The sequence below is a fragment of the Bombus flavifrons genome, chromosome 7 (genome assembly GCF_040668555.2).
Source record: "Bombus flavifrons isolate JBK064 chromosome 7, iyBomFlav1_principal, whole genome shotgun sequence".
Taxonomy (NCBI): domain Eukaryota; kingdom Metazoa; phylum Arthropoda; class Insecta; order Hymenoptera; family Apidae; genus Bombus; species Bombus flavifrons.
The window spans coordinates 4,161,402-4,189,074 of NC_138448.1; the positions used below are offsets into that span (position 1 = coordinate 4,161,402).

At 35.2% G+C, this 27,673-nt stretch overlaps 1 protein-coding gene across 2 annotated transcripts in view; it reads right to left on the minus strand.

Annotated features, from left to right (window-relative positions):
* The window catches only part of LOC138182067 (rap guanine nucleotide exchange factor 2), a 247,751-nt gene that overhangs the window by 192,422 nt on the left and 27,656 nt on the right, over nucleotides 1-27,673 (minus strand). For both annotated transcript variants that reach the window (XM_069117600.1, XM_069117599.1), the window contains exon 2: nucleotides 6,448-6,915. In XM_069117600.1, the coding sequence (XP_068973701.1) occupies nucleotides 6,448-6,516 (69 nt within the window). In that variant the 5' untranslated portion in view covers nucleotides 6,517-6,915. The remainder of the gene's footprint in view (nucleotides 1-6,447; nucleotides 6,916-27,673) is intronic.

A 27,673-nucleotide genomic window follows, 5' to 3' on the forward strand; every position in this document is an offset into this window, starting at 1 on the left:
CATTTCATAGATTAGAATTTTTGTAGAAGCAGTAGTATACTATGCAAATGCAAGTATACTATGTACGGCTAAAGATGTAGATCTGTAGCACTATCACAGAACAAATCGACAATCTGAATCAAGGAACATTTAATTAAGCTCAATTTAAAAGGAGGGAAGGTCTGTCAAATTGCTCTAACGATCATTTAAATGCAGCACTGAAAACTGTTAAGTTATTTTCTATATTCGTAATAGTTTATTTAAATGCACATTAACTAATAGCAAGTAATTACAATAAAGAAGTAATTATGACGAACTTCTCTAATTATCATATGCATCATATGATATGCGTGATACGAGTTTTTCGACAAAGTACTGAAAAGGTTGAAACTCTATATGATATTATTGGAAAACTGGACAGAGAAAATTCCACGTACATTGTCATTTAAGAAAGAACGATAGTCGTAGAACTGATCTTTTTATTTAAAAAAATATATGCTGATAAAAAAATTATAACGTAAATTATCATTTTTATACAAACAGAAACAACTAAAATATCCACAGAAATAAATTATTGGGAACAATACCCAAACCTAATTTCAAAGTATAAATGTGAGAAGCAGACATCATTAACGTACGTAACATGCTTTTGTATCTAAAATTTCCCGGAAGATAATGGACCTTAAAAAATAATAATAAAATATTTTCAAAGGGAGTTTGCTAGGTAAATGAAAGGGCAAGTAACCTAGATATTATTCGAAACTCATCTTTACACTCGCTGTCATGAATAAGCCTTTCGTTTCAGGAAAAATGTCGATCGTACGCTTGGCTCGTGGAATAATGCTAGGAAAAAAAAGGGAGAAAACGTTCTCAGACGATCTGTGTACACGTTTCAACGCGAATGAATTGTTCTAGGGACAAAACACAGTACACTCATTCTTTTAATCGCTCATACGTCGTACGCACGGTCGCTTCGGAATATTGCTCTTCAACTTTCTAAATATTTGTTACCAGCTACTGAACTCATATTCCCGTTTGTTTTTTTCTCTCCTTCCTATGATCCGGTATAGCTACATACATATGCTTGAAATCGAACATGCACGTACCAAAAACGAAATAAACGCGACCAGTCTATCAAAATAAAAAATTTCAACCATCATGGAGAAAAAAAGAAATATACGTTTACACTGTTTTGACATTTGGACGAAAGTTCCTTGAATTTTATTGGATAATACTTTATTGGCTACCGTCGTAAACTTTAGATGATGCGTAATATTTAAATGACGGCTGCATTCCCCCCTCAAAAAAAAAATGTTATAACGTAAATTTTATTTTATCATATGATTTTGATTTGTGACACCGATAAGGATCTCTCAAGAGAATTTGATCTGGAAGGATACGATCCTTCTGCATTATAAAGTAGGAGCAAATGCATCGAGGAAAATTCTTTATGTTTTATCGTATTTCCTGTGTTTGCTATATTTGTTATTTCTCTAACTAATTTTTATATTAATGTGAAAAACCACGCGTACTAACAACGATTCTTGTCATTGATATTTCTTCGAATTTACAAGAACTCGAGTAAATTAAAGATGATCCAAAAAACGTAACAGTATATGTATCAAGCGTAATGTTTAAAAAAATGTGGATCCTTGTGAATTTTCAACAAAAGCACAAACTCTTCTTTCCCTCCAAATGCTAAATACCTACGGTGATAAAATCAACGATCGTGCAGCCCACCACGGAAACAAGACGAAACGATGCTTTCACCGAAATAAAACGCGAGACAATGAAAACTCAGCTCATCCATAACTCATCGTGGAACGTTCCACGCTTCTTTTTCTACGTGGACGCGATCGATGGCATTTACAACCGAACAGAACAAACGCACGAAGAAAGATAATAAAGTTGGACAGTTTTGTTAACGACAGACATCTGTGTATAATAGAGAGCACGCATCGAGAAGCGCGAAACGCTTCCATCGCGTCAATCGTTTCCGCAAGAATGAAATTTCAAAGACTCGTTCCCGCTGTTTCCGCGAATAAAACAAGTTGAATGCAATGAAAAAAGAAAATATACAAATATAAAGAAGAAGCGAGAAAGAAGAAAAGAACAGAGAAAAAGAGAAAAACCTGTCAATTATATCCTCAGCGATCGAGGACGTCGGTAGAGACGCCATTATTTGTTTAAAACTACTGCGCGGCTACGGTCCGGATCGATATCTCGCACAATATCTGAGACTTTCATTGTACTGGAAATCGCGGTCGTTTCCCTGAATTTTCGACGTTTCCCTATTTAGCCACGCTTTGCCTTGGTACACGCGCGACTCTGCACACGGCCGTCATTCTACGCTCGCCTCGCAGATCGTGCGGTTCGCAAATTAGCACGAAAATAACGAAGGGCGCAGAAGGACGTCTGGGAAGCGTTCGCGCCATGGAATTCGACAAGTTTTTCATGAAAATCCGTGACTCAGGGATTTTTCTTAATTGGCCCCTGACGACAACGATCGATATTATGCCGGTCACGCGACCGGAGATGAAAGGTGATTAAATATTCAGAGGGACTCGCTATTCTACGAATTTCTTTCTAATTTCATTATTTAAACAATCGACGAGGATTTCGTAAGCAGGATTTTTTTTCTTTATGAAAAGAGAGATTGTTGTTGATTGGAGTCTCTAACTTCAATCTAAACGCTTGGAAATAGATGGTTTCTTGTAAATATAATTTTAACGCGTTTTGGGGAATTAAGGAAAATGTCGGGATAATAATGGGCAAAAAGAATTAAATAATTAAATAATTAAATAAATAAATAATAATTTTTTTATTGTTTGAGCGAAGCTTCGGTACTACAGTAAATAAAAGAAATTAAATGAAAAGTGATTAAATATTTGAGAACACGTAATCTTTCATAGTTATCTTTTATCTGTTTAAATGAGAACTATGGTCCAGTGATAAGGAAGATTAATTGAAGGAAAGTTAAATATTTTGAGAATAAGTCATTCCTCAATATTATGTTTCACCCATTAAAGATAAATTCTGATACACTAGGAGATAAGGAGACCACAGTGCAACCGAGATGTTGAAGAGATATTCGAAGAAATTTAAACTATTTCACTATGGAAATTAGTTGGACAAATTTACCCGAGAGTAAAGTAGGTCCTTTAGGTGAAAATAGAAACGCCGTTGTAACTGCTTAGAGACACTACTTTCTGATGCCAAGTATTCGTTCTTTAGGGCGAAATTCTTTCCCGCTCGTACCTATAGTACAATTCTGCAACTTGGCAGTTCTGAATTCTCCAAAAATAAAATTTTATACGCATAATAAAACTCCGTAGATTTTTTTATTGGTTCTACAGTACAATTTTTGTCGTCAATGTCCGCTTCTTTTAAATTAAAGTGAAATTCTTGTCGTGGATTTTCTCTCGTTTCACCTGTCCTAGGAAATTTTATACTTTACAAAAATCCTCCAAAAGATACAAATTTGTACGTACGCTTGGTAGAAAATGAAGCCGCACGTAATAAAATTTCGTAGGTTTTTCATTAACTCTAACATAATATTCTTGTCCAGAACTCTCGTGTGTACACATAGAACGCACCATGTTCTACAAAAATTTTAGATTTCATAAACATTCTTCAAAAATAAAATTTTGCGCATACAGGCAGATCATAACAAAGCATCGTACCTTTCTCATTGTATGTTTAAAATCATTCTACTGGATATTTTCTATATAACAGAATTTCCGTGCAAGTTCCGTATCGTGTAACATAACGCGTTCCACATCGTATAACTCATCTATAAATATTCTCTATCCTCCACCAAAACATTGTACAAAAATTCCCTTCCATCTCAAGCAGGAAACGTTCAAACAAAGAGAACACTTGATTAACAATCAGAGAAAAACAAACTACCCGTGGTTATGTTTCCAAACGATGTATTGCGCGTACGAGTTTATGTTCGATGGAAAATGACATAAAAGACATTTACAAGCCTAAAAGACAGTCATTTAAATTCGATTACTTCTTTGTCGATGTAACGATTTGTATTGGCTCGTTGCCAATTATTTTCTTTTTTTCGTCCCGGTCGCAACATACACGTGACAGAGCATTTTATTGCAAAAATCGTTCGATCGTTGATATGTCGCGCGATGGGAAAGGGACATCACGATAGAACAAAGCGAGCTAGTTTTTCCGATCGCAATCAACCGTACGACGTTCGAATTAGAAACGTACGATTGGTAGTTAGTCCAAGTCCCGATAGAACAAAGGGGAGCAAAGGCAGTTAAAGGGTAAAAAGGGCGCTATCACAAAACGTTCGACTATCTCGATATACATCGCTATCCCTAACTGTTAGGACACCTATGGAAATCAAAGTAAATTTAAAAAATGATTAAACAATGATTAAAAAGAATTATTAGCTTGTTTGAAATTTTGCGCGAAGGCGGATTACAAAATGTTATGATCAATAAACAGTTCATATTTCTGTAATAATGTTTGTAAACGCTAGAGGTATACGTAATTATCATTTTTTTATCTCAAGTTGAAAATGTTTCGCCACTTACCTTGAGATTTCAATATTGATTAGTTTTTCCGCGTCCTTTAACGCGAGAATCCTTTTCGCCGAAAATTCTTTATCCCTTTCCGATAGAGGAAAAGTATTTGTTCGCTGGTTTATCCGATAAAGAACACACAGAATCCTAGGAAGAAGTTTTAACGATATTACTTTTGAAAAAAGCCATCAAGGCAACGTGACAGAATCTTTTCGTAAAATTTTCTCTTGAAACTAACTCGCTGAAGGACCTTTTTTGATTCGGTACATATCTGTTAAAACACAAATCAATCGTATTGATTCGTATCAATTGTTAGCCATCAGGGTGTTCAAACTTCTTAAATATAATGAGCAAAAAAGAAAGCTGTTAAAAAATATTCAAATTACTATGTATTTGAGGAAATAGAAATAGTAGCACATAGCTAGAAGTTTATAACGCATTAAGTATTAACTATTTTGAACATCATTGCAAAAACATCTTGAATACTTGCATATCGAGTTTCATCTTAACGAACTATCTCTAAAAGTTAATGTATGAAGGAAGACATCATCAAAGACATAAAAATTACCACGGCTAAGATTCTACAAAATATGGAAGATATTTTCTTTTCGAAACGATATAACCACCCGGTTTTTAATGCATTGTGCAGACTGTGTGAAGAATTTGAATTAAAAATCCTTATTAAAAAAATATTCCTGATGGTCCATTCTCAAAGAAAAGTTTCCAAAGATCTTCAATCTCATTATCCGTGTTTTAATAAACGATCTTTATCGAAAGATTTGGGAACCCTTTTAACCTTCGAACTACTTAATTGGTATTGAGAAGGCGAAACTCGGGCCCAGAAGTAATTTCCCGTGCAAGAAATGGGAATTTTTTCCGTCGAAATTCCAGGACGCTGCGCGCTCAAGTCCAATGCGATTATGCGAAGATAAGAAGCAGCGGATTATTCGTTTGGAAAGTTCGAGCAGTTCTCCTGTTCGTGGATATTGACGACGCCCTTTAACCTTTAGCGACCATCGTAAAACGTAGTCACGAATGCGTCTTTGTGCGTGTACACTGGCGCGTAAAATCGCGCATTATAGAGACGACAAGCGTGCACAATAGATCATTCTGAATGATTTTTATTCGTATAAAATTGACAAACACGATCGTAAATGTGGGACAAAGAGAAATTTATAGTTATAAATGAAAAATTTTTTAATGGTAATATAGACAGGTAATTTGGTTTTATTCGTAAAACATTAGCAAGTACAATAGGTAGTAAATATGGGCACAACATTAAAAAAAAAAAAACAAAGATTCGAAACTCTCGGTGAATAATTCTTTTTATAATAATATAGTATCTGTGTGTGTGGGAGAGGAGGGGGCAGGGAGTTGAAAAGATAGAACTTCTTGTTTCTGTCAGAGATTTCTTTGGAGATTTCACGTGTGCATGTTTTATTTGTTTTATACGTGCAGCACGGTGAAAGTTAAACGTAACCAGAGACAATTTACTTTCATACTTTAACCATCCTTGAAAGTTCACTCGATCAACGATCACGAATGGACAGTAATCGTGCGACAAATAATAATGTACTAATAGCTTGGACAGTGCTTCGAGGTTCGTTAACGTTAATTATAAAGAATAGAAATTCAAAGATTTTTAAATCGTAGAATATAAAAATATCAGAATTCAAAGATCCAGAAATGAAACAATTTTGATACTCAAGCATTAAAAAGTTTAACTCGCGTGAATTTTTAATTCAAGAGATTATGATTTAATGATTATGATTCACGTTATTAACCCTCGAATTCTTGAATTATTATCCTTTTATATTTTTCCTTTTTACCAAATATATTTAGTAACGTAAACTACCAAACTTCTACATAAACTATATGCCATTTATTAGAAAAATATAATCATGCAATTGCATTAACTCACTTGAAGCGTTCGTCGTTCAGGATCGCGGCAGAGAGCCCTGACGAAATGTGGATCCAAATAGTCCGTCATAGCAGCCTATCTATAGACTACTCTGCGATCCTTTTTCCTACGTGCTCCTGTGTCCTGTTGGAGCACTTCTTCCTGGACATCGCCACCAAAATGGTCGCAACGTTCGATTCTCAAGGGCCCAATGACCTCTTTTAAGCCATTAAATAGACCGATCCTTTCGTAATAGTCTTACAATTAGCAAAATATTTCACTTCCATTTTCATTCTTCTTTCTACTATATTTTTCTTTTTTTCCCTTTTTTTCTTTTTGTATCGATCAAAAATCTAATATACGTTCGGAACTACAGCTGCATTTAATCATGCACGGCATAATACGAGAAATTTTAACGCAGGTTGAATCTTCTGTTTTCCAAAATCCATGATGATTCTTGTTGAATGTGCTGGTTTAAAGTGACGAATTCTGTAAACATAAATAGGAGAAATATTAAAAAAGAATTAGAGTAACCATTTTGCGATAAGCAAATTACATTACATTTTAATAATTGTACGAATTCAAATACGAAATATCGTGATTATTAATGCTAAAATTACGTAAGATATATAATATGCATATTTTATAAAAAAATTGTATAAATTTACTGCTGTAAATTCCTTGATACTTGAATGACTTTTTTATGAAGTATACTTGCTTTTCACGTACCTTGCATTTCGATTTCTTTGGTACAAGCTTTATATTACAGCTGTCAGTATTCCTACAGCGTTAATATTTGTTACTCGAGAATTATAAAAATTGTATTATCCTTATAAAGCATAAAACGATAAAAGCGAAATTTTCTAGATAATTTACAGACGAACGACAGAAACTCCTATAAAAATAACAAACGATTCCATTGTCGACCTAAGACTCGTTAATCAATTCCCGTTACCATTCTTAAATTTATCTTCTCATTAAAGGTGAATCTCGGTTTATTTACCGAGAGCCTTTTCCGACTTTCTCTCTTCCACAAAGATCAATTAAGGTGCCCGGAATCGCCTCCTATTAATCTCCTCGCATTTAATTCAGGTTCTCTTTCACCAAACGCGACAAACTCGCTGTTCGACCAAGTCACACGTACACCAACGCACGACTTCTCTATCGCGGCTAAATCAATCGGAGAAAATTATACTCTGTTGCATATTCAAATGGCTGAATATTCACGGTATCTCGAAACAGTGAATGAACGCACATCTCGAAGCCATCGAACACAAACTTAGAAGTGAAGCGACTTGCAGCGTCGGTGCACCTTCGTTTCCGTTCCATCCAAACTAAACTAATCGTAATTCAAGCTTGTTTCCAAACGACGATGGAGATCGAACTTGAAACGCAAGCACCGAGGCATAGAATGCGTATATGAAGATCTCAAAGGCAGATCTCAAACGCCAAACGAACGTCGTTCACGACGAGAACCGATCGAGTCAAGAAACGATCGTTTGGAAGGAAAAGAAACAGGTACCGTTACGAATTATGAATGAATCGCGAAACAACGTTGCAGGATGAATTATAAACGCGACGGAAGTCGCTCGTTAAGGCATGCTGCACCTGCGGATAGATGCGGTGAAACGATAGGCGGCTAAACTGGAAATAGGCTCGTCGACCTTTTCGCGATCGGATCGTGAAGAATGGAACGGATTTGAGCTACGAAAATGAAACGTTGTCAGAGGCATGGATATTTGACCGTAGCGTGTCATCAAGAAGGTGCTTCTTTGAGAGTCGAAGGGCCTTTCTTTAGTTAGAGCATTGTGCAAGTTGTTTGAAAAAATTATGGCTAAACTTCAACAGCGTACGATTTGATACTCGCTTCGTAGTTGTAAGACGTTTCATCGATGCAGTGTTACAACAAGTATTGACCACTTAAGAAAGGAAACACTAATCGATCATACAGGTATTATCCTGTGTGCAAACAGCAATCCCTTTTCGAGATGCTATTCTTCGTACGAATTGATCTTATTCTTGGCGTGGATTTGTCAACAATTTCGAAAATTACTCTTTAATATTCCAGTCTCTTTTGATCGTTGATATATGAGAAACACGTAGGTGTATACTTTACAGGTCTTTAAATTCGATTTTCTCAACACGAGGCTTCTAATACAATTTTAATATTTTTAATTTTCATTCTCTTTCGTATGGCATAGAATCTACCTTATTTTTACTTATATCACGAATTTAGTACATGTATTTTATGAATCATGTGTATATATAATGTATGATTTATGTATGTGCATAAGCAAGTTTAAGTTATATCTTTTGTATATATCTGTAGTTACATATAGTTAGCTATACATGTATAAGTTAGTCCTAATTCTGCGACAGTCATTGCCATACTTCTTCCAAAATGCAATTCGAGGATCGTACTCGTGTCCCAACCAACGGTTGTGATAAAGTTTACACATCACAATCGAAACAGGAATTATTATTCCTGTGCGACGCAACAACGTGACTGCCAGTTGGAGAACAGACGGCGACTAACAAACGTCGAAAACGAATATAGGGAACGAGAAGCATCGATTTCTCGGTTTATTCTCCGACCTTGGTGTATGTAACGTCACGCGAGCCACATACCTAACAACCTTTGGATGGGAGGCCGTGCCAGAGACGCGGGTACCCACTGCCACAACCGACCAACCATGAAACGTAACGACCGATCCGGAGGCATTTGAACCGCGCAGAACGAGACCGGGTCGCGGATGTATCGCGATCTGATGCCGCGATGCGTCGATCCCGCAAATCAACTTGATAAACTGCCAGACGCGTGGCGCAGATAGGATGAACATTGCGAACAAGCCAGGCCACCGAGGAGTTCGTCTGTTTGACGTGGTTTCCATATGGGTGTAGATACAGTTGCCGAGATCATTTGCATCTGCTTGTTACATTTTTTGAAAAACTCGGTAATTATATAGAAAAGAGCATAGTTCACAGATTTCGATGAGCTTGAAATGTGTTACCAAGCTCGATATTCTGAGCAAGCTACTTCCTATGTAACCGCCTCACTCGACCTTCGTCCTCGGAGATATTCGCAAAAAACTTCAATTACACTTAGCTTCCGTATGCTTCACTCTAGCATATTTTTACATAGCCCAATTTGAACTTAACTCGTTGATGCTGATCATCAGTAACATAAATAAAAAAGTTAGATTAATATCCGGCTGCTTCGCGCGAACCTCACGTAATTTTTGCTTCACGCGATTTTGTGAATAGGAAAAAGTTGTTCAGAATGTTGATCTCGGCAATATATTTCGAAATCGTTAAAATGGACGAGGTGCACCCTTTTTCTGTATAATTACCGAAAACTCTGATAGATCTTGCTTTATTGAGAACGCTTGGCTATAACAGGACTCAGAAAATTGCTGCTGCGCCCTCGTGATTTTCATATCATATATATGTTCATATCATATAGAACATACACGGTTGCTGCGATTATCTGCACCTACTTATTATATTTATTGGAAGATTCTAGCAAATCTTTATTTATTTAGTATTTTACATTACAGTAGAACCCCATCTAACGCGGTACTCGTTTAACGCGATAAGAAAATTGCTGCCGCGCCCTCGTATAACGCAGCTGCGTAATTGCTTTAAAAGACTCTATATGTGTGTATGCGATTGTGAATATTAGAGGTGTAAAAATATAATATTGCCTTAAACTTTCAATGAATGGAAATCGAATTTTGACGAGTTGAAAAGAAAACGTTTGAGACTGAAGTCGATCGCCGTACCTCGTGCATCTATGTAATTAAATTAAGAAACCGATAGATCTAAATATCCGACATTTGAGAGATTTATACAAGAACTATGTATATTTTATGTGAATATATTCCTTAAGTGTAAAAATATTCAACCTTCTAAAAATTTGAAATCCGAGATTTCTGCAATTAAACTGAACGTCAGTATTTAGACCAACGTTTAAGTATATGGTTTTAGTAAGAGAAATACAAAGTGAATGTTGAGTTTCTGAAATGTGTTGCAATTAAATTACGATAGTATAGGAAAATAGTAGCTGCCTTGCCTTTTATTTACATTTCTGTTTGACGTCAATGGTGCATAAAATTTCCGATGATGAACATTTCTCTACATAATTAAAGGCACTGCATCTCTCGCTGAAAGGCGTAAAAATAAGTTGCTCCGGTTGAAAACGAAGACCGATCGATTCATAAGACGTGTCCAAGCTCCGTTCGATTCTTTTGTCCTTTTTCTTTCGTCTTCTCCTCCGACAACGGATGTGCATTTTTCCTTCATTTTAGTATAAACATTTGAAATATCGAGCATACTTCCTTTAAATGCTGAAATTCTTCGTAGCCATTATACATCTTTACGCCTATATAAAATATTTATCATAAATCGCAGTAACGTGACAAAACATACATTTAACAGTTTCCCGTTTTATTCTGTAAATATGCATTATTCTTCCTATTCTTTGCTAGAAAATTTTACACCATATATTACAATTCCCGTTCGAAACGAAAAGCGTTGAAATCAAAGAAACTCAAGAACTTAAAGAGGTAAAAATTAAATAATTGCAAAATTTAGGAATCCAACTATCTAAAAATTTAACAACTCACCTAGCAAAAAATTTGGAGTTCAACGTTTCAGATTTTAAAATTAGAAAGTTTCAAGTATTGAAACCGTCAAATTATAGAAACTCTACATTTTAGAAAATTCTACATTTCATAAATTCGAGGATCTAAAAATTCCAAGTTTTAAAAGATCGTAAATCAATTTCATTTGCATATTGAAAAATTTAACGTAGAAGAGCAAGCGTCGTTTTTCTTCATGAAACAGCGCAGTCAAGGCAGATATTAAACTTCAGATTAAAATCTACTCTTTTATGCCAGACGATATTCGACGATACACAGCTGCTGAGCAGTGATTTTCGAATTGAATGGTGGCCGATAGTCCGCAAAATGTTGCTGGAGTAATCGACGACGACGGGGCGACGATTTTTTCCGGCCGACTCCAGCTATTCTATCAACGGGACGCAATTTTGCGGGATCTAAAATGGTGAACCGCGTATATAACAAGGGCCTACGGGATCTGGCTTTTCTATCCTTGCAGAAAACGGAGACAGAAGAAGCAGAGGCTGATAATAAGCTGTGCTAGAGCGGACTTTCGCAACAATGGTTCTTCGGTGAGACAATTTCAATCTTTGATATGCTGCCTAGTAAACTTTTATACGAGCTCTAGCTGACATCCGTGGTGTAATTAACCTTGCTGATTGAAATTATCAATCTTCTTAACAATCCAACGATTCGTTTTTAAAATATATTTTTCTACTCTTTTGCTATGGGAAGCTTCACGTGTATTACTTATTTAGAGTTTCAATGGTTCAAGCATTTCCGTATAAATGGATGATTATGTCAATTAAAAATACACAGCTTTTATTATTTATTATTTATTATAGATTATTATATTATAGTATTTATTATAGATAAGTTTTTCATTCCATAGAACTCATAAAATCTATATTTAGGATTGTAATTAAGATCATCTCAATCTCATTTTACCAGAATTTCGATTTATTTTCATACTTACTTACATACCTAAACAGTAATATATCTATAGCTGCGCTTTAATCGATCCAATGAAAATCAATTCCAATCAATTTTTTCAATGAAACACTCCTCCTGCCTTCGATTAATAATTTCTTCTAAAATAGATCCAGATTAAAAATTCCAATCACGGAGACATATCTTCGCGTTAAATCAGCAAAAGCGATTTAAGATTCGAGAGATCAGTTTCTAATTTCGAAAGAAGTCGGAAAGTATACGAAAAGAGTTTCCGTCGTTTTAGTCGTGGCAGAAAATTAAATCGTATAATCGATAAAAATGAGAAGAGGATCGCGTCGGGAAACGTGGTGAAGAGGCAGAAGAAGCATCAGCAACAGCAGCAAAGCCGAAGAGAGGCCAAGAGAGGAACGGGCTGCATCGACCTTGCGGATCGTTTCTGTTTGGATTCCTATTACTCGTTTTATCCTTCCCCTGCTTCTTCATCTTTGCGTAGTCCGCCTGACTCTTTCTTCCTTTCAAAAAGAAACTTGCTGAGCCGGCGTCTCGTTCACAACTCGTCCGTGCCCGTATAGGTACTATGGTCTCGCGTGAAACGGAATGTCAAGGAAGAAAACAGCGCGTACGCGCAGCCAGAAACGTCCTCAGGATCTCGACCGTCGAGATCACCTCCCTTTCTCTCTCTTTCTCTCTCTCTCTCTCTCTCTCTGTCTTATCGATTACCAACAGTGACTATCGGTTTCGTGGCTCACCTATGTACGTTTATAATTTGGATGAAGATATTGAATTTGTGCAGACTCGATTATATGGATCTACCAAACAAATATTGACAATTACTCTTTAATTTATGCGTATTTATCAATCTTCGAAAAGAAGGAAACATTTTTAATAAATACCAAAAAATCGATTATAAATTTATTATATTTCGAGAATTTTGATTTAGAATGGGAATGTAAAAATTTAATCGACACATTTATTTTCGATTACAAATAAAAGCTATTATTTTGATGAGTACATAGCAATGAAATTTGATCGTAAAATGAAATTGAAATTTGATCTGGGTTGATATCGAAAATTCGATATCAGAATTTAATCTATTATCTATCATTCTCGTTGATTTTGTTTTTATTATATATTACTTTTATTATTGTACTGAATTAATTTTGATATGTATTGTCGCTAAAATATTAGGAATCATATATTTAGTGAAAAGTAAATATGGATTTTCCAATGGCCGGATGCTTGAATTTATACAATATTTTTAATTAATTCGTATAACTATAACAGAAAAATCTTTCAGGAGAAGTTTTTAACAATTCGATACTTGTATTGGAAAAATTTAATTATCTTTGAAGAAATGAATTATTCGCACGATGCTCGAAAATAATCTCGAATTGTAAAATTTTATAATTCATCAAATCGTTTAAGGTTCATTAATTAGAATAGAAAGCAATAAAACATTACCGTATTCGTAATATTCGTACCATAGAAGGAAAACTTATGAACTTACTGAAAACAAGAAATAGCTAAGCATAATTCTTTATTTTGTTTTTCCCCTGTAAACGATAACTCAAAATTAAAAAGAATTTTAGTCTTTCAAATGGTAATGTATTTGTACAATGGACCAGCGTAAAAGAAAGAGCTGATAGACGAGAACAGGTCAACCAAAAGTCTGAATTAGCTAGAAGGCTAAGAGAGACGAGACAGAAAAAGAGAAAAGAAGATGATCTAAATTGCAAATAGAAACAAACAGACGCGAAGGCAAGGAGCGAACAAGCGAAAGAAGACAAAGAAGTAATTGGGGAAGCGAGCGAATATCAATACGGAGGTCTAAAACGATATATAGATAATGTAAATAAAATTGATAATACGTAGATTATAGATTTTTACGTACTTGTGGAAAATTAGAATTGCAAAGAATGCACAAAACGCACGTAATGTATAAGATACATAAAATATCCATAGTACACGTTATAATGTCTAAAAAGTAAAACAATTTTCTATCTACGTTCCATTTTTTTCACGAACTTCGTAAAAATATGATTTCGCATAAATATCCGCGCTTTAATAATACGTGATAGAAAACCTACTTACTGAACAAAGGCTAAGATAAAATAATATTTATACCTACGTAATTTACTTATGAACATTTTTCCACCGATAATCGAAGATTAAAGTCTTCTTCTTAAATCAGGAAGTTCACCATAAAATGCGATTTATTATCATTGTACGTAAACGCGTTGATTTTTCACTATTATTGCATAGGAAGACACGCAGAAATACACGTGAGGAAATTTCTCTGCTTCGAGATACTATCGCGGTGCTCAGCGTTAATTACAGGATTTCGTGTTCGAAGAATGATACAGAGATTACGTAATTAATTACACCTATTTAGATGATCGTGAAAAAAAGGACTACACGTATCTCGAGTCGAGATATTCCTCGCAAGTTTCTTTATTTCTTTTTTTTTTTTTTTTTTTTTAAATTATCCACTAACGTCATTCACCCTGATTACATCGTGCAATTCATTAAAAAGAAAATCATTTTAACGCTCTCTAATATCTAGTCTGTACTACAACTCATCTTCCACGTGTCTTTCTTTTTCTTTGTTTCCCTTTTTTTTATTCTGCATGAAAGATATTAAAAGAAATGAAAAAACATTAAATATACACCTGTCCAGTCGATTAATTTCATTCGTAGAACGTCAGCGATGTCCGCGCACCTCGACGCGCCATTCCACGAAATTAGAGATGGTAATTATGCAAGCTCGCTGATGCATTCGATATTAGAGCCGGTCTATCTAGCTTGCAGTTCCCATTTTCACTATACGGGATGAACTTTCGGTACATGGCCTATATACAGAGATATTTTTACCGGTGACTGGTTAACGCGTCTCGTTAAAGGCACAGTGCACCGGACCAACGCGAAGCTAACATGAGGAATTACCAGTCGTAACATTTTCGGCCCGCTATCGTGTCTCGTTTGTTTAGTCTCGTATAATCGAAATGAATCCACGACGAAATATTGAGAAAAGGAATTTGTTGATTTCACCGGAACAATGAGTTCATTGTCTAATAACTATTTTAGGAAAGAATTTAAAACTAATTCTTTAAGATTCCCACAAATATTAGGTTTACTTCTACATTAAGTTTCTCATGCATAATTTACTCAAAATGTTACTTTTATAATGTTACGATGAAAACTTCATACGTTTAATTATTTCGTGAATTTAATTTATCCTTGAAAGCCTATCTTTTTAATATTGCATACACGTGTTAATTTAAAAATACGTTCCCGCGATATCCCGTATATTTGATATTTTATACGCTTAATATCAAACGTACATTTAAAAAAATTATTTCTGGTTTAATCTATTATTGCAAAATTATTAAAAAAGTTTCTTTTCTGAGAAAACTTTGATACGATTTTGCAAACATTTATACGGTACAGCAGCGAAATAAAATAAAATGTTTTATCTTAATACATTCTCCTGAAATTTAGCGAATCCCTGAAGTATTAAAATACAAAATTAGAAAGACCAAAATGCAATAAAAGTTCTGTCATTTCCCGAGCGCATATAATAATAATAATGATTGATATTTAACTTGAAGATAATCGTGATTGAATAGTATGTGCCAGACATAGCCCTGAATATTACAATCCTGAGTTAACAGTCGGACACCGTGTAAACCAATAAATTTTGTTAACCTACATTGCACTATATATTTATTAGTAGAACAATGTAAAATAGAACATACATCGTTCATAATTTTATTGCAGCTAAATACTTTTAAATCAAGCATGACAATTTTTTAAAATGATCAATGTACATTAAAGGAATCATGTAATTTCCGATATTTATCAATTATCATGATTTACTCCTATATTTGATTAATCTATTTCGCTATTTTACAGCGACAATTACATTTTACTACGTTTGATTATCTACAGAAAGGTTTTCAGGAACGTATCGATAACATTTGACATTATAAGTTTGATAAAGAAGATGTTACATACATGTAGTACATAGTTCGCTCTTTTAGAGCAATTCTATATACGATGTTACGTTCCACTTACCATTTGCTAGATATTACGTTTCATCATGCTGTGAATCATTTATTATGGGCGTAGATGTATTTCAATTATGTTAAGATACACGATTTGCATGGCCAGTGTATCATCAATCACATTTATTATTTTTGTTACATAAATTGGGTTAAGATTATACCGATAAAATAATGTAATTATTGTAAATTAATTAGTCGCCGAATATCACAAATTAATATTCAATTAATGAAAATAAGAATTAATTTTATAAATGTCATCGAAGCTGACTATAACGATAGCATAAATTTCCAAGCTACGAGTCGACGTAAAATACGAGCCAATGAACAAAATTCATAAAAGAAAATATTACATTGCAACAAATATTCGTCCTATTTACATAATAAATATAAAAATAGCACGAAATTTATGTCACAATCCAATATTGTTTTATTATGTACCAAAAAGATTTTATGATTAAACTTTGATTGAAAGACAGTGCCAGTTTACTTCGTACGAATGCCGTGAATTCAGAAAAACCAGAAACGATTGGCTGATCATTTTGATGACCCGCAAATTATAATAAATAGAGACGTAATCATAGCATGACGGTCACAGAAAAAAGTATTCCGTGAACGTAAAGCAGAAACGTAACAGAGAGCGTAAAACGAATTATTACGCTTATCGTTGCGGAGTAACGACTCTAAGGGTACATCATCGTTCGTACATGAACCGTGAAACGTAAAAAACAATTTACAATTCCGAAAGATTAATCGTTCGCATAAATTCGCTCGAGGATACAGAGATGTCCGTGCACGATCGTTTGTTCTGCGTTTGCGCGAAACTACGTCGGTTTATTGTTAAATAATGAATATTTAATAGGCAGTAAATTCAACCGATTCGTAGCAACTTTCAACAGGTTTCCAAAGAATTTTTGGTAAATTTTATTTTTGGCAAAAACAGATCAAACTTATTCGCGCATAACAATTGGATATAACAATAAACGTTTTTATCGATATTTTTTGTAGAGTTGGACGTTTATTTCATCAGATGAATCACAGGAATCATAAAGAACTTAGCCATTTAACAATGCGAATATTTTACAAATGAATCAGCGGACAAAATGCCTGATATTATTAATTTCTGGCGGAAATTATACATAGATTGTCCCGTAAATTCGTTGTTTTCGACAACAAACTCATTAATTACCTTAATCCAAGATCGTATCTATTTTAATCCCTAACGGGTAGGATCGCATTTCAATATTTCACGTTCCTTTATTAGCGGCATTAAGCGTTGCATCAGATAACTTTGGTACTTTGAAATCCTGCGTAGCATGAAAATCCAATGAATCATAGAGAAAATGGTAATAATATGGGACTCTAGTTTGTTTTTGAATAATTATTTGAAAACTGGTTCAAAAACTAAGACTGGTTAATAAAAATACTGCCTTAATCTGATCTTAGCTCGTTCCGTTTTAGCTATACTATCTCGCTTGGGCATTCGTTTATTTTGGGCCGGACGTAATTTTATAAAATTACAAATAAAAATATTTCCGTCGTTTTAAAACTTTTGTGACCGGTACAGTTATGCATAGTATATTATTATATGCTAAAATTGGCTTTTACAAAACGTCCTCCTTAGCTAAACGTCCAATGTATTATACCATTTCGTAATCGAAAAAAACTGAAGTTTTATCATTTTCTTTGTACCATCTTTCTTTTGCTCCGTTCAGTTTCGACATACTTAATCGTTACTCTCTAACAGCATGTTTAATATCACTTTATTAAATACATTACAAATTTGAATTTTCACCTTTGGTTCTTTTATTCGTTTATTCATTCTATTTAATTATGCTATTTTTGAATCCCATTAATGATAATTTGCTAACCATCTAATCACATCTTCTTCTTTATTTCTTTAACGATTCCGTTAGAAAGACTTTCTCAAATACTATAGACCTATATCCAACACAATTTCAATAATGTCTCCCAGGTTAATCGTCATCTATATCACTTTACCTTATATTACTTATATCACTATTGTCGATTACATCACAAACTTCAATATATTACTTTACATCGCTTCTACTGCCTGCAATTGCTTTACAAGTAGACAGTATCTTCGACATTTATCAGTGGTAATGCCAATGGTAGTTTAATCTGTTCCTCCGTTCAATTTCGTTTCTCATAAATCTGGAATAAATATCCGAGCGTGTCCTGCTTTATGCATTCGATGAAATATCCACGACCTCTTAAATCATGTTTGATACGAGAAATATTGATGCTACCTCTCAAAGTAAATCCTTTAAATCGACCAACGAAAAGACGGTGGAATACGTAATCGTAACAGGTATTCCATGCTTCGATCGCGTTACGCGAGGACATCAAGGGAGAAAAAGGGTTATAAAACGTGGCACGGATTGGAACGATGCACGAAACGAGGGGGCATATCGTAGTGCGGTGTGCAGCCGCACACAAACGGTTCTTTGTGACACCAAACGGTGTCCGCAATATCGTTGACAGCATCTCTGGATTCAATCTAGATCGTTCGTTCAGCTCCCTACGGTATAGAAGCAGCGACAAACTGCTGACAAACACGGACTGTCCCGCTTCGCACTGTCAATCATTATGAAACCCTATAAAGAAAGTAGCTAACAGTGGTATACGGCTACTTCATTATTAACCTGAATCGAGGAATTAGAGACTCGATCGAAAAACAGTGCTGAAAACTTTCTTCCTTTTTTATTAAAATTGTGAACAACAGATGTGCTATTATTACGACTACGTATAGAGGAGAAGATGGCAATGTGGAATTTTAGAGTCGATCAATATATCAGAAATAATATTTTTTATTCTAACCCCATTGCGTTCTCTATCCCATTTTAATATGAATTATATTTTTCTGTTAACAAATTTTTCATATTTGATATTTCAGATCTGCTTCATATTTCTGTTTGAATTTTATGTTAAAGTTTTTCTGAAAATATATTATTACGTAGGTTCCTTGCTTACTGAAGCAAGGGTAAGATAATACATACTTTATGTTCTCTATACTTCACAGAACACCACCGCAAAAAAGATCAATGTTACAAAAATCGTAAACGATCCATCTAGAAATACCAAACTTTTAACAAAATAACAAACTACTTCAAGCACCGATAAACTAACCCAAATTCTCCAAAACAGATAATCCAAACGTTACACCGAACTGGCCATGACAATTTTTTAGACAAATTTTCATTTCAGCGCACACGAATGCTTCAAATTCAGCGTGACTTGAAAAATCGGTAAAAAAACACGCTCGAACGAACGGTACGTTGTTCGTTCGACATTGTCGGCCTCTCGTCCTTTTTTTTTGCGAACTCTTTCCTAACACGATTACGAAAGAATCCCGTTACCTGAATTATCCTAGATTTCTAGGACACCCGCTTCCAAGTGTTAATCGCCTCCACGACGCTGAAACGCGGCTATCGAACGTCTTTGATTGTCTGTTAAACGAGGGCCGACCTCTGGAGAGATCCTTGGCCTACTACCACCGTGTCTGCATCGCTGTCAACGTAATAAGCCGACGCTACCGTTACCATTAGCACTGCCAACATACCCCACACGCAACGATTAGAAACGCAACGACCGACCTACGCCATCATAATACGCGTACATCCTCATTAACGGGTACGCTCTGTCCCTCCCGCTAATCTACGCGCCTTTTTCTTTTATAACATTTTATTAATTCGACTTTGCCCCAGCCCTAGCTACTATGTCGCTACGCGAACAATTATTACGAGATAAGTTAATATGGATATGGTCCATGTCTCTTATACATTAATCTATTCGATTTGTTCTCTTATGATATTTTTTATTAACGAACACTTTTCTCCATCGTAACTATTTCGCTACGTAGTATTATTATGGTTAAACTAGTTAAAAAACTAGGACTAATTAATATAAATACTGTCTGAATCCAATCCTCGTTCGTTCTTAAACTACGCTGTTTCGACTGGACATTTTGTTTGTTTTGCATGTTTGGACAGCATGCAATTTTACGAAATTATAGATAAAAATATTTGCATTGGTTGCAGTTCCTTGTGAACAGTATAGTTACGTGATAAAATTAGTTTTTGAAAAGTTACTCTGCCCTCCTTAGTTTATGTACCACTTCGATATTGAAGAAAACTGAAGTTTCACTGTTACCAAAGTTTCTTAGATATGTTCGAAGGTTGTTTGGGATTGTTCAGCAAGAAAACTTGCAGACACTTCTTTAACCAACAGTTTACTCATCCAAAATTCTTTCCAATCTGGACTTTATTCGCTGTTCAATTAAGAAAAGTATAAACATCCGGATAAACTTCCAAAACAAATTATAAATACCTCGAAATAAGTTAATATCTCTAATATTAATATCGATATACATTATCTCTCGTCTTTTTCATGTTACGACTCGTACGCGCACGTATTGCACAATTTACATCGTTATATATTTTTTCTCTCTTTCTCTCTCTCTTTCTCTCTCTCAAAAATCTCTCATCTTTCCTCGAAATGGCTAATTACTCCGCAAACAAACGTATCTACTATAGTAAAAGTTAGTCGAGGAAGGATTGCTCCGACAGCTATTTAACCAACCCGATTAAGATCTAAAAGTTACGCTCGTTTTCGCTAAAATAGCAGAGAAGCTTGCTCGTAACCCAATTGCGTAGCGCTTTATTTCCGTCTCGTTTATTTCGTTATCGTGTTAATTACACCGAAAAAGTCAATTATTCCACAGAAGTTAACGGAACAAACGGAAACAGCAAAAATTGTCAGCCACGATTTGTAATTAGATTTTCGCGGACAGAGGCAAAGTTACCTACGTGGAGGGTGCAATCGACTCTCGACGATTCAAAAATCCTTCTAAGATCACGTCACAATTTTATACATTCCCTTCTTCTTCCTTGTGTAAACCTGTATTAGCCGAAATACGAGCTTATTTTATCTCAAATTACTTGCTACACGTGCGTTTATGTGTGTTACTCCAATTCAAAGAAGCCCAACCTTTGCAAGTTGTTTACCTCTGTGGAAGGTAAGATATGGTTATGACAGTCAGCTATGTAATTAGTCTTGTAATTCGTCAAATTCAGTTATGAGCAATTTTCACGTTACCTACATCTACAGACAGACTATTTAATTCGTTATTAGTGCACTAGTGTTATTAGTATTCGTTATTAGTGTTATTAGTTAGCATTCACAACTTGGCTATCCTATTTCCTAAGAAGATAAAACTACTTATTATTAAATAATATTAAATAAAAACTTATGAAATAAAATCTACTTATCAAAAGGGAAGTTATTATTATTATTATTATATCAAAGATCAATGGTTTCTCATATACAACAAGCTTGATTCTTCTACACCAATTACAAGTTTGAACTTTAAAACATCGAAGTTTAGGTAATTCAAGTAACTGTACCTTACTGTAACTCAAAATTTGATCATCGCAACCATGAGTTACCGAGGTCCAACTATATTTATTTCGTAGTTGTACGCGTGCGAACCGAGAAGGAAAAGCAGGCTTCGCGGATGGAAAACGTGGTAATCGGCGTATAGTTGGGAAAATTCGTGATAATCGCTAGAGAAGCTCGTTGCCATACTTCTTTGTGAATCCTGTGCAATTCTGCGAGTACTAATGCCTCCTAGAAACTACCCAACAATAGACAATGTCTAACCGAGTAACGTGAAACTTATTTGGTACGGCTGCCTCCCGCAACTGATACAGTTACGAGCAATTTTCTTTCTGTTTTAAATAAAATTATAGAAGCTACCCAATTATTACTCTTCCGTGTGTTTTACACGCGAAGAAACTGCGTTCTGATAATTAATTGCGTAATTTTATGGCTTTTTATGCAAAAATACTGTCTAAAGGAGGTTCATTATCATCAAACAGTTTCCTTCATACCATACCAATTACTACTTTCTACTTTTCCAATTAAGACGATGAGATGTAATCAACCGTCGGTTCTTTTTCTTATGTATAAAGAAAAATTCGAATACAGAGCGTTGAGCAACGGAAACAAAATCTTCCTCCCAGTATTAGATATCGTTTAACAATCCTTGAACAAATTCTGAACGAACTTAATTTATTTTACATATTTGTGATATGAATGGGTGAATACGCAAAATAGAAATATCATTCGAAACAATAATGATGCAGGTCGAAAGATATTTGGGGATTCAGTTTCGCACGCACAAATTTTCAAAAATGGAAAAAACTGCAACCACTTTCAATATTTACGGAAGCGAGAGCATGGTCGTCGACAGACATTTTTAATACTTGGCGAAACTAAAACAACCCGAAGCTATGCGCGACTTTTTCGGCTGGCGAATTCAGAGGATCAAAACCATGGAACACGGCTCGAGAGCAAGCGCAAAGAGTGAATAAGGGTGGCGACCCTCTGATCTCCAACATTCTCTTTTTCCCTTTCCTCTTCAAGCTACGTCGAGTCCTCCAACCGGGGAGGGCACCTGCGACAGGTACTTCGTTCGTGTGGAGAACGTCACTTCGTGTACACTTGAGTCGACGCCCAGGACCGTACATTATCACTGTACAATGATTTTTAATATATTTACAAGGAAATTGTTAGTCTTCACATTTTTGCAGGATATAATAGCGATTTCATTATTTTTATTCTATCCTGAGTTAATATGTGATCACGAAATATTTCATAAAATAAAGTATGTAACAAAGAGATTTGTTTATAATAATGAACAACCGTCCAAAACTACTGATTATTTCGATGAAAAACATTTAACCATCCGTTCTGAGCGAAGTTTCGAATGTAAATGTATCGTCGTGTCACTAAGAGAGCGAATACTACTTCCTACGTTTGGTCGAACAAAATACAATTCGCATCTGAACATCTGATCATAACAACCATGAAAACGTATCTATCTTTAAGAAATAGCATCCGTTCGTTAAATCTAAATGCTTAAAAATACCCGGTTGTTATATTCCAACTTTCATAATCAGGATTATATTCATCTAAAAAGCCAACAAACAAGATCGTGCGTCGTGTTTTCCTACATTTGCACAAGCCAAAGATAAGACAGTGATTGGAACTAATTACACGGCTATCAGCCGAAATCATCTAAACGAATCTCCGCCGCGTTCCATAAAATCCTCCGTAGAGGTAGTAAAATCAGGAGAAAAAACTTATGGATATTTGATCGAACGCAAAGCAAATACATTTTCCAAGTCAGAAAGCAATATTTTCGCCCCGCGGACGATTCATATCCGGGGGCTGTAAATAACGGTGAGAAGAAGACCGTGTTTGCTTGCGGATCACGCGATGATGATCAAAAGGAAACGCGGAATATTCCTCGTCTTCCCGTGGGCATCGAACCTACCGTAATAACTATTTCTTACTGGCCTCCGCGACGCTCGTCTCTTAGGGGAGGAAGGGAAAAATCGAGTTGAAAACGGGTCTCGAACTAGAAAACACCCGGCCGCTATCTTCGTACGCCTAACCACGATGCGTGGGATAATTCTCATCGTGTTATTATCGTCGCTCATGGCGTACGCACGCATTCCTCCTGCAAACGCCCAAACACACGCGTACGAACTGCGTGCATGTATATAGGGTAGCCTGTTTCTTTCACTTTTTTCTTTTGTGTGTGTGTGTGTGTGTTATAGTCGTTGGGTGGATTTTTTTATTTCTCAAAATATTACTCGAGCTATGTGGGAAATCACAGTTCCGTAATTTATGATCCAGTTGAAGATAATATGTACAGGGTGGTTCGTTATAAATATCGCGTCATCGAAGGTTGAAGGTTCTTGAGGAAGATAAAGTATGATGAGTGGTTGCGAGGTTTTTAGTTCCGTTCTGTTTCACGTTTCATGTAAAAATGAAGTACACGAGAAAGAATTCTTCCTAAAAACCTAATAATGTAAGATCATGCGTTACATCGGTAGTAGATAATTTATCATTTGTTAGAAGGAAACAGAAACGTTAACGGCTTCAGCAAGAAAACATATTCGTTAGTCGACTACAGCTAGCGACTATAGGTATCTCAGCCTATAATTCTATATTAATTCTAATATTCTATCAATATTTTATACCAATTATAATTCTTCACTGAAATAATGACTTCTCTTCTTACAATAAAATTCTTTGTCGTACCATGTTCGTTCTTCAAAAATCTCCAGCATTCTCCATTCTTACCGTTTTCCTTTCCGAATGATAATAACGAGATAAAAGAGGATATTAAGGTGCACATCTCGTTTCTATGAGACCATAGCAAGATGAAATATCGACCAGAAAAATACAATATATCGGAACATGGTACAATAACGTGACGTAACTTGTATTTCTTTCTAAAAGCACAGAGACGAGAGTTTCTTTATCGAAAGCGTTTGCATCCGAGATAAGATTCCCATCATTTTTACGTCAATGTAACGCGCGTTGCTTTTATTCGCCATGGCAACGCCATTTTATAACGAGGCGATCTGTAACTTCCGGCGGTACCGCTTCTTTTTTATTATTACACGATCAACTGGTTCAAGATACGCAGCCGGTGTATCGTATTTGCAATTTTGACATAATTGAGCTATCCGCCGTAGTAGCTGTAATGTACCGTTCACACGAATATTACCGCGCCTTCGAACGGTCATACTGTAACGCGCTACTTTACTTTACCCACGATACGAAACTGCTAATTTCCCTCTATTACAATATTTGCGTAATTTCATAGCACTGCTGCCTGTTGTCCGACGCATATTGTATGAAATTTCACTGGCGCCGACTCGATTCTACGAATAAGTCAACTGATATGTTTAAATATTGCTTTACACTTTACACGAAGTAAGCTATTCTCTATATATGGAATAAAATTGTTTTATATGGGATTGTTTCCTTGAAAATAATACGTGTATTTGATTGATTATGCTATTATTAAGTATACATCATGAAATTACCCACGAAATAAACCAATTCAAAAGCTTTATTCCATCTCTTTTGCTTGTTTTAGTATATATCCAAATTTAATGGTTTTCTGTAAAAAAAATTAAACGTAGCATTTTTTTTTCTCAGATCGTCTTTAAATTTCACCTCACTCCGGAAGCCAAACGTTCGAACAATGCTGGCTACTTAAACGATGGGAAGAAGCAAACGTAAAAATAGGACACCCTTTGTACACTCACGCATCAGTCGGCACCAAGTGCCGAGGTAAAAAGTCGTTTCCGTTTGACCATCTGCCGATTTCAGAAGGGAAACGTTCCCGCCTCGGTTACCCTCATAGGAGGTCGCATAATTCATTTTACTTCGAGCAAAAGCGACCTTCGTGCAATGTTCGCAGGATTGCGGATAATCCTCAGGGACGCCTCTTGCCTCGGCGTCTCTTCTTTACTACGAGCAAGAATATCTGAAACGCATGCTGCTAGTGTAACAATTATTCCAACGAAGTTACTTTTGAATTTTATTCGAATGTTTCATTCTTGTTTTCGATAGAAGATTTAGATAATCGTTTTGTTAACACTAGATCTGCCGATGATTAAAGTATGAAACCTGTGGTAAAGTAATGAAAATAGTAGATATATGATGTAAAATAAAAACTTAGAAACTTGTTATAATTTATACGGTTACTATCTTGTTTGAAATCTTGATATTTAAAGAATTTATACTTTGTTATATCTTATGATACAAAAATCTTATCGATCATAAATGATATAATTAGAGTTTCTTCTCTCCGCCATTGATGAACCTCGGCATTTTTCGTAGAATTCGTCGCTCTTTGGTATATTTATCGTACATTTTATAAATAAGCCTGTGAATCAGATCCGGATTTTCAACAGATTCCTCTGAAATCTTTTTCCTACCTAATTCATCGAAAATTTTCTCAAGTTGAAGTTTAAATTAAAAATTGTAGGCACTGACATACAATTTTCTATTGGTTATCTTCTATATATAACGCTTCTAAATAATTTTTGCAAATTCTTTTTACATATTCTGAATCATTGTTTTGCACGAATACATAATTCTGACTGATTAATTATATTCCTGATCATCTGGGTTGATTACTACGTTTTGCGTGAGATTAGCAGATGTCCTAGTATACTAGACGTGCTTGTGAACAATGGCGTAAAATATGTAATACCGAAGAAAAGCTAAGCCTTTACCAAAAATCATTCGAATCTCAAGAATGCACCGTTGTACATCTGCATTTGTTGTAAATTTATAAAATTTTAAAGGCTCTAGATCGATCGTTGTTATCTACTGTATATAATTCAGTGATCATAATGGATGCACGTATATAGAATTACCAATTAATGTTAAATTACTACGAAGTTAGAAACCTACGTAGATGGTAGGAAAGGAGATTTGATTAAAATAGAAGAGAGGATGATCAAAGAGATCTTGGCAAACCAAGTCATCTCACCTCTTCAGAAGGAACAGACAATGGATCAAACGCGTACTCTCAACAGGGCAGTGACTTCAAAAACGCGTCTAGACCATATCAGATATATCCAACCTGTCAAAGAAAAAGGAGATATCTTTGGAAGGATAGTTCTTCGAGATTACTACAATTATTTGAAAGGATTCTAAAATCTCAACTATAATGGAATGAACATTTCGCTTGTATCACTGATTAAAGCAATGTAACTAGATCTTCGAGACATTGTATAACGTAACTACCTAATGATGATCAATTAAACGTGCATTTTCATCGAGTCATCATCAGGCTCGTCTAAAATTCTAAACTCGTTCGAATCCTTACGACCAGTATTGTATGTAATTTGATGACATATACAGGAAATTCACCACCGCTAAGCCGCAGTTTGAATAAATTATCTACGTCTGGATCATCGTGCGAGCCATGCGAACAGCTCATCGTCGCGTGGTTTTTCTTCCATCGCGACAAGTAGACAAAGACGTGAATTCTAAAGAGAAAAGCGTCATCGCTTCGTGGCGAATCTCTCAAAAGTATCCACGTAGAAATTTCATCGACAGTTGCCGTCGAACTGTGAAAACCAAAGACGAGAAGCGTAGAAAGAATGGAGCATCACAGAGGATCGTTATGTTTTATAGTAGTACGATCGAGCCGCGATAAATTTAGACGTGCGACGCTTATATTTTCTTATAGATGCAGGGAAGCGGCATATACATGGGTATATTTCCCGGGTTGAAACATAGTTTTTGATATTTATGGCAGTTTTTATTTATATGCCGTGGCGCGGTATCGAACAATAATTATGTGATGTCCTTTGAAATAAAACGTTCGCTTGCGATTTAAAATAAAAATGATGTAAGTGATATTAATGGAAGTAGTCCAATTATTGCTGCAATATGTGAAATGATCATATTATAATGTATAAATATGAAATACAGAGTTCAACTGATATCTAATTTAAATAATGTAGAAATAGTTTCTATTTCTGTAAACACGACGTTAATGTTTCAGCGATGGAACGTACCAATTAGCAGTTTATGTAAAATAATCATATTGCAATATGTATATGTGTAATATAGATGCTCCAAATAATATTTCATCTGAACGACGTTAAATTATGTATAAACGATACAATAATAATAAAATGTAAATTTCATAGAAGTATTTTCATTCTCAGATACATACTTTTGTACAATATTACACGACCGATAGTTTCC